This window comes from Teleopsis dalmanni, chromosome 1 (genome assembly GCF_002237135.1).
Source record: "Teleopsis dalmanni isolate 2A chromosome 1, ASM223713v2, whole genome shotgun sequence".
Lineage (NCBI taxonomy): Eukaryota > Metazoa > Arthropoda > Insecta > Diptera > Diopsidae > Teleopsis > Teleopsis dalmanni.
The window spans coordinates 25,173,032-25,182,472 of record NC_051846.1 but is presented as its reverse complement, the minus strand read 5'-3'; the positions used below and the strand labels follow the sequence as shown (position 1 = coordinate 25,182,472).

The 9,441-nt window shown below is 24.2% G+C and overlaps 1 protein-coding gene across 1 annotated transcript; it reads right to left on the bottom strand.

Moving 5' to 3' along the window:
- Positions 1-5,641: 5,641 nt before the first annotated feature.
- LOC119670709 (transmembrane protein 184B-like) lies at positions 5,642-8,805 on the bottom strand. The gene is made up of 3 exons (XM_038081091.1): positions 8,720-8,805; positions 8,577-8,661; positions 5,642-5,965 (listed from the first exon to the last, which is right to left on the bottom strand). Exons 1-3 carry the CDS (start codon positions 8,744-8,746, stop codon positions 5,721-5,723), a joined length of 357 nt encoding a protein of 118 aa, XP_037937019.1. The 5' UTR covers positions 8,747-8,805; the 3' UTR covers positions 5,642-5,720.
- Between the last annotated feature and the right edge of the window lie 636 nt (positions 8,806-9,441).

The following is a 9,441-nucleotide window of genomic DNA, read 5'->3' as shown; positions in this document are numbered from 1 at the left end:
AAAATTAAATTTAATTTTACACGACAAACTTTTTGTAATCGTGAGTTTGAAAGAAAGTTTTATATGAAAAAAAATTTTTCGATCCAATCTCTTAAAAATGATTTATAAAAGTAAAGAAAGTAAAAATCTGACATTTAAGTCAAAGCTAGTGTGTTTATTATTATTGCCCGGCCAACGAGAGGTGAGCAATTCTCGAGTGCTTCTCGAGCGCTTCTGGGACATAGACCCAGCGACTTCCAAAACCTGAAAGCAAATGTTGTTAATATTAAAAAATATTAAACAACATTTACATTTGTACAACTCTGAACCTATCAAGACTTCTTTAGTACTTACACTAGTCTTAATAATGTATTAAATCACTTTATTATACTCGTAGCACTACTTTATTAAACTATTAACACAATAAGAAGACGAAAACACACAGTTGCTTTTCTTCTCCCCCGAAGTGAAGTTGGTTGTGATACATGAAGGTGATAGCTAGCATTTGTACTAATGTATGATCAAAAATGTGTCCTACCTTTTTATGCCTTTTAACTCAATTTATTATTTATTACTAGTTTATTGATAGCGATGTCACATATAGTCATTGGCTAAGATAACCCATACAAGTATCAGATCAGTAGACGGCATCAACGGCAAGTTATTAAAAATATATATAATGACTATTATTTATTAAAAGGAATATCACACTTACCTCAAAAATGTTAAATATACGTTATAAACCTTAAGTTCCGCTCAATTAGTTATCGGACCTATATAATTAAAAAAATAAAGCACGATATTTTAGCGTTGTGTGTCGTAAAATTTTTAAATACTTAGGCCGTGTGCGAGTTAGGCTAAGTTGATGCTAAGCCAAATGGGAGATTTTTTGGGATTTTTTGCACTGCACACATTTAGCCATTTATCAACACGTATCGGCACATTATCGGCACAATTTCCCTCATTTAGAACGCAACTTAGCCTAACTCGCACACGACCTTAATTAGAATTTTTGTTTTTATTTTAGTCGTACAAACTTTCTCTATTGCTGAATATGTAATTTAGCTTGGGTTACAATGTATAGCTTCTGTTGTTGGAACAAAGTTTTATATGAAAATAAAATTTTCCAACAAATTTGTAAAAAATGATATATATAACAAAACAAAATAAAAATCTGAGATTTAAGTCAATGCCAACCATGTTATTGTTATAGCCAAATCAAAGAAAGAGGTGAACTCACAGTTCTCGCTAGGACAAAGACCCAGCGACTTTTAAAGGGAAATTCTAAGTTGTGCCAATAATGTAGTGATGTGGTTAAATGTGTGCAGTGCAAAAAATCCCAAAAAACTTCCCATTTGCATTCTAAATGAGGGAAATTATAAACAAATACGTAAATAATTAATTAATTTTTTAATAAATTAGTTTAATTAATTAATTTAAATATAAAAAATAAAAATATTAACCATTCATATTGTTTTCTTTTATTAAAATGAATTGATTTTTAATGTTTACAATTTTTATATATCATATTGTACACAACAAAACAAAATCAAGTCAAAAATAAGCATTTATCATATATTAAAAGTGATGCCAGTTTGTTTGAACAAGACATAATACTGTTTTTTTACAACTCTCAAAGGAAAAATTACGGCTAGTGTTTTTTTGCACATTTATTCTTTATACGTAATTTGAAGAAAATAATAATAAATAAAATAAATTACTAATAAACTCTAATTTTTTCTCACCTCGAGTGACCTCAACAATAGTGTGTGAATGCCTTCTACTTTGCTGAAAGGGTTCACTTAATATGGATCCCAGGGATGGACAGCGGATTTGGCGGAAACGAAAAATCAGATGAGGAAGCCAGAAAGTGGACGACCTTATATTGGGCCACAACCATACTACGGTACTTCATGAAGCTTTTTCAAACTTAAAATAAGTTTGGATTATTATTACAATAATCCTCAAAGAATGCAGTGATGTGGTGACAAGTTCCCAACCCGTTTTAAAGTCTAATCTAATCGAAACTCTAATTTAGCAGATCAAGGAAAAGTCTATGTGCTCTTTAGAAGCTTTTCTGACCGACTCGTCTGGTATATTGTTGCTTTTAGTAGTCCTGTGTTGTAATATTCATCATCATCAGTAACATGACATAAAATATGCATTTTATTAGAGTCCTGAATTTTATCCATTTGAATTCGTTAACCTCTGAGGTTGCTACAAAGATATAAATATTCGAAGAACGAATTCTATCAACTGTTATATGGTTTACTGCTTTTGCAAATATCCTGCAAGTGGATATGGAAATTCGAAGACACGGTATTACTATAGTATTTGCATATATCTTAATTCTACTCTCTAATTTTGACCCATCTGCAACTTCAGCGTTACCTGTTTATATTAAAACCATAAGCAAAACACTAAAAGTATTTATATATATAATATAGATTTTATTTATTTTTAAATTTTGTATATCATAACCGTTTATGCTCTTTACATATATATATATGTATAATAAATAACTAAAAATGTTTTAATAATTGGTTTTACGCATACATTTAATATCTATTATTTTCGTTAAATTTTTTATTTCTTTCTTACATATTTTCTATTTTATTATATTTATTTCAAATATATTAAAAAATGCATAAAAATTATAAAATTACATTTCACATTATATTTTTAGTATAATAATTTGACGACCATTTTTTTATTATTTTTTAAATAATAAAGTTTTGGCTTATGGGTTATTAATGAAAATGAAAAATATGTTTTCCGGTTATACACAAACGTAAATTTTACTACTTCTGTATATTATACACACACATACAATAATAATAAAAAAATTATAACTATGTTTAAATGTATGTACTAATATAATAATTTATAAAAAAAGTTACATATATCATATAAAGATAAATTTATAAAGTTAACATGTTAAATGCGTGAAAGGTGACCGTGTCTCAATGGTTACACATAATATGGTTAAGTTTAATTTAAATTAAATTATAATTAAATATTTTCCAATTATGTTATTAAATTACATATCTATACACTAAATTTGTTCACAATAAAATGTTTACTTCAATTTTAAGATAATTTTATTTATTGTGTTCAAAGCATAAAATAAAAGGACGGGTCTCTCCTTAAATGTCCCGATCCTTGTTAGCGTTTTATTTGCAGTTCTTTGTTTTTTGTTTTTGTTTTTGTTTTACAGTTTAACGTGTTATATTAAAATTTAGGTTTTGATTAAATTTTCGTGATAATTTATTAATTTTTAAGATTAAGAAATTCGATATTTTGAAGAAATTTATTCGGATTTAGTTTTGTAGTTTTTTTTTTTTTGGTAATGCGAAGCATATAATAGAGTTTCTCCTTATAATATTTCTAAAACATTTTACCTAAATTACATTTATATTTATAAAATATTTTGGACTTTGTTTAAAATTGTTTAAAATTTAGTTAGTTTCGCCTGAATATTCTAGACGGCAGTTAATTTCTGCAATTTAGTTTGATTTATGCAATAAATGTGTTTGATTAAATAAAAAGTCGTGCTCGTTAAAATGGTTTATAAAAAATTCGTTTTATAAATTAAAAACAATTTTACGTTTTATAAATTAAAAACATTTTCAAGTTTTATAAAATTTATAAAAAAAAGTATTTTTGTTCTACAATCAAATTTTAGTTTAATTGGTAACTAGTAAGTAACTAATTTGGTACGACTTGCACAGATAAATTTTATTTTGAAAACATTTTATTAAATACATAATATAAAGTGTTTAAATATAAAAAATCAGTTTCTGAAAATTTATATTGAATTCTTGTAAACAAAAATTGATTTATATGTAAAAATATTCAAATTTATTAGGGTTAAATTTATTACTATATTTCACAAATACAGTTTAGAGAAGTGCAAATAGTAATGAATTACAACAATAAAATGTTATAAAATATCTGATATTAATTTCATTTTTTCCTGTATAAAAACTTCCTTTCTATAGAACATAAATTCTCCTTAGCATCCTAGCAAAATACTTACATATTTGTTAGGGAGACATGTAGTACTTACATAAAAGGGAGGCACATGTCTACACAGTGATGCCTAGAAAACCATGTTCAACCAACATAATCACTCTCTTAAAGAACATAACATTTTATAATATATTATAAGAGGGAGGATATAATACTTATCATAAAACAAAGAAAGTATTTTTATTCATTGCAAAAAAAAATTTGATTTTAACCTCACTTCAAGCACTGTCCACGCCACTGATATACATATATCAATATTAGGATCAGTTGTTTCCAAAATGAAGAACCAAATGTTATCTAAATTATTAAAATTCTTCACTAATTACTTTTCAGTATGCTGTTTTAAATATATAGGGTTTTATTATATAAAATTTTTTTTAATTTCATTTTTCTTTATGCTTTAATGTCCAAATTTTCTTTGTATATTGTTTCACACGGACTAATTTTTAAGTAACTGAATTTTTTGACTAAACTTTTTCCAGCTTTGAGTATTATTAAATATCCACCAACAGTGATTGTTGGAATTTTTTATTTTGAATTTATTCTTCGTATACTATTTTTGCACTACAACTCTACTAAATTTTGTAGCACAGACTCATGTTTAGACAACTAAAGCAATGCCGTACTTATGTTTTTCAAACTTTTCCAAATTTTATCAATGAGCTATAATTGTTTTATAAATAAATTCACTTAAAAAATTTGTACAGACAGCTATACATTGATACAGTTAACTGTTATATAGTTGTTACTTTTAATTTTAAGTACTATTTCAATACTAATTCATTACTATTTACCCTTTCTCTATTTAAAGAGTTTCTTTGCTAGAAAAGTTTCTTTGTTTTACTTTCTTGTGGGGTTGAAATCATATTTTGTATTTGTAAAAATATAGATCAAAAAAGATCTATATACTACCATTTAACGAAACTATAATAAACTAAATTAAATTGATAACTAATATATTAGATAATATAATCTAGTAATTTCAATCTTTAAGCCAGTGTTGCCCACTTTTTAAATCCGCGTGCAATTTTAGCCAATTTTTAGTCGTACATGAATCCGGCTAGCAAATGGTACGGGCTATTTGTAACTTTAGAAGATTTTTCCTCCAGTTTCGTTACCAACAAAAAAGCAGGCAATTGCGTAAAGTCGTATAGCAAATGGCATTACAAACACAAATGTGTAAAAAGAGTTATGGTCAAAGCACCCATGCTTTAAACCCTTACCTTTTGAACAATACTATTTATAAGGAAATTATCTAAGAATTTTTAATTATTAATTTCTGGTGCTTATGAATGAATTACTTAAAAATTTTATTCAATAATTCAGTTTAAAATGTGCAAAGCGTACAAAAAATAAAATAACATCTATTTTAATTTTATATTTAAAAATTTGCGCTATTAACAAGTTTTGTAAACGATACATATACATTAACAAAACATAATAAATATAAAATTTAAAATATATAAAAATTTGTTATTTTTTTTATAAATTTAAAACACATTATTTTTAAAGTAATTCAGATAATAAATATACAATGTTTTTAAAAATATATGTACATAATAACATTTTAAAAATAGTTCTGTTAGCAATAGAACATATTGATTTCTATTTTTTTTTATTGTACAGCAAAGCCTTATAATTCTTTTTCAATTCATTTAAAAACAAAACATATAATAAAGATATTTTTGAAACATTTTTAACAGCAATAATTACTGATATTCATCATCACTGCTCAACAACATGGTTTTTTCATTATAATTTTGACTTATCGTTGCGACACGTTGTCCTCCAGGCATAAATTTTCGCTGATTACCCAAAGTCTTTGATGCAATACAACCACTCATGCCACCGCTACCATTCGTTGAAGCACCGCCGATACCATTCTGTGATGCATTACAACTTGGATCGTCTGGATCATAGGAAGAAACACGTATGCCGCGAGAATTCTTTCCACCTATTTATTATGTATTTATTTCCATAGAAAATTATTACATTTTTAAAGCAAATAACATTTTCTATATAATTAATTTGGTTATAAAAAACATGCTAAAGAGTTTTAAGAAATTTATAATCGTTATGCCAAGAATATTTTTAAAATGCATACCAAAATGTTTAAAGTAGAAATACAAATTATAAAAACAAATATTTTTTGGAACTGTCTTCGAATATTATTAGAAATAGTATTCGACTCGGTATCCTATTAGCACTTATTCGAAGTAATATATAGACGTTTATATAAATTGTTTATTTAACAAACTTCGACAGTTTTAAAAATACTTATTTTTGAAAGAGTAAAAATAATGTCTTTACACATAATACAGTTTAGTTAAATATATAGCCGAAAGACCTAAAGGTGTGGATAAAAAGTGTTTACTAAAATGCAAATATTTTTGTTAGTGTATTATGCATTTGCAATGATTTTTCATATGTCTATATCAGCATACTTAATTGTGATCACGTCTTCTAGTCCTTTACCTTATCCTTTTTATGTTTGAACAAAACTTAAGATATGAAATACAATATATACAATATATCAACATATCCATTGTTTCCTTAAAGTACTTTATACAATGTATAGAAAAATATATTACAAATTTTCAAGTCAAAAATGTACTATTATATATATAATATAAATAATATATATAATATTCAATAGGTTCCCGAAATTCTTATATACAATTAAAAAAAAAAAAGACTAGAAATTTTCTAGATAAAGAATTTAATAATTAAGTTAAGTTAATTAATAATTTTACACTTGATCTGAACTTGACTGTCTGCATAACATGTGTGTAAGCAACACTTAAGTGCCCAATGTCCAACACTTACGGATTACTTTACTTTAATTGTCCATTGTTAAACTAGCAAAGAATTACTGCTAAAAATAAGTTCTCCTTTTAAAATGATATTAATACTATTTTCTGTTTATACACAAAATATTATAAAATTAAAGCATAATCATTTTTAATAATGATTAAAATAAACTTATACAAAAAAAAATAATCTATATATATATATATATATACAAGTTTATTAATTAATATTTTTAAATTTTTAAATTTGCTGAAATATGGGTACAAATAACATCTGCCATAATTTAGAGTCAGATCTATAACAAACTTTCACAATCAAAACACAACAACTATATAAGATATTTATAAATTTATTTATAATTTATTATTTAATATTTTTATTTTTGTAGCATAGAGTAAACACTCATTACAACAATTATCGCTATATATATATTTTTTATTTTTTACTTAATTTAATAAGTGCACTTTTTTTCTTAATATTATTTATAATATCGAAATAAAAGATTAAAATAAAACAAAATGTATTTAAGTACCACCTTAACTAAATTTATCTGTTTATTTTTTTTGTAATTTGTATTAAGGCAGAGAAAAGCACAACTTATTTAACAGTTGTAATGTATATAAGTAGAAATTACTTAATAAAAAAACGAATCTAATAAATTGTGCATTCTGTATGTAGATTATGGAATGATATTACATATATAAAATATATACTTAATATTGCAAGATATCAAATAACTATTGAAGCTATACTTTCTTTTAGAAAATAAATCTTTATACTTATATAAAAAAGAAAACTTATAATTAATTAAACTCTATTATAAAAAATTCATAGTATTAAAAAAATGTACACAGAAATTATAACTTATTGAACTTAAATAAAAAAATTATATGTATATATATATAGTACTTATATAAATGAGAATTAAAACTAAATTGACGTTCCAAAGTAAAATCACTTTGTTTTATGCACACAAAAAGTAAAAAATAAAATTAAAAAATTTTCAAATTTGCGATTTTTTTTTTTAAATAATAAACAATAAAATGGTTAATACTAAATGAGCATAAGACTTTTTCTATATAAAATAATTTAATAAAATAAAAAGTTATTCTTTATATGTGCATTATATTGAAACTAAATTAAGTTACAAGTTTAATTTTTAAGTACAAATAATTAAAAGGCAATTTGGTTGACAGCGTAGTTAAACATCAAAATAAAGAAAAAAACATATTTCATACATGTATACATATATACGTTTATAGTTTTTAAATTTTTCCATATCATTTTGACACTATTTGTCACAGTTTTTAAAATTAAGCTTTTAAAACGGAATGGTTTATTTTGAAATCAGTAGCATTTTTAGAGTTTTTCATAACGTTGAGATGAAGTTACTTCTGTAAAAATAAAAATATAAAAGAAAAATATTTAACAAAAGAAACAAAATCTCTAATATAATATTTAAATTGTGTATATTTTATGTGAAGTAACATTGACTAATTGACTAATCTTTTTTAAATTGCTTTGTGAATGTGTGTATATAACCCAACACCTTTAGGTAATTTTATATATAGAAATTAGAAAAAAAAAATAATTTTTTAACTTAACTAAATAAAATAAAACATAATATCAGTATTATTTAACTACTACATATCTACATATTTATAAAAAAAAAAACAAACAAACAAACAGCATATATATTACATGCAATCTAAACAAAAATAAACATTCTCATACAAAAGAGCTAACAAACTAACCTGAGCTATATTGTGTATATTGTTGATATTGTGGATGGAAATTGTGAATAGCATCTGTCATTATGTCCTTCGGGTTCATTGTTTCCTTTAAAAAAAAATTAAGCAATTAAAAAGTTATATATTAAAAATAGTTAGAACTTTACTTTTAAGCTGCTTGAAATTGATTGCATTGTCACTGAACGTCCATGACCATCACCAATACAACTGCGTGCATATACCTGAAATGAAAGTAAAAATCTTTTATTATCTATAATATAAACTAAATTTCTATTTTTTACATATTCATAAATAATTACAGTTGATTAAAAATTAATAATTGTCTAAATAAAATACAAAGGCTAATCAATAAGATCTTAGCGATAACTGAAATTATAATCTGGCAATATTTTAAAATAAATAAGTATAATATATTTTTTATATATTATATATATAATTATATATTTTATTTATTTATTATTTGTAATTAACAAAATATAAAATCTTATAACCAAAATAAGAAAATTATTTTATTATTTTTTAAGCTGAAATTTAGTTACACGCTTCATTATATATATATATATATATATATATATATATCAGAATTTTATTTTATGTGGAACTATTTTTTATAATATGTGTTCAAAAACAGATTGTTTTGAAAATAGAATCGAAAGTAGAGCAATTCTTAAGTATATCATTTATGGATGGTGGGCTATTACAAAACGAACAGTAATGGCTGATCGCCACTCACTGGTGCTCATGAGTAGGTTTTGAATGACCCATACGCAATCCAATCCAATCCAAGAACTCGCAATCCAAGAACTCGCTTAGTTAATTTAATAACTGTATATTAGACCAGATTTAACAACACGCTAAACAATACTAG

What these genes read in the sequence shown, in the direction of transcription:
- LOC119670709 (XM_038081091.1), bottom strand. Translation starts at nt 8,746, where the DNA reads ATGCAATCAATTTCAAGCAGCTTAAAA. An exon ending in CAATTTCAAGCAGCTTAAAA is followed by an intron (nt 8,662 to 8,719) that starts GTAAAGTTCTAA and finishes TTTTTTTTAAAG; the next exon opens with GAAACAATGAACCCGAAGGA. An exon ending in ATATACACAATATAGCTCAG is followed by an intron (nt 5,966 to 8,576) that starts GTTAGTTTGTTA and finishes CATAATAAATAG; the next exon opens with GTGGAAAGAATTCTCGCGGC.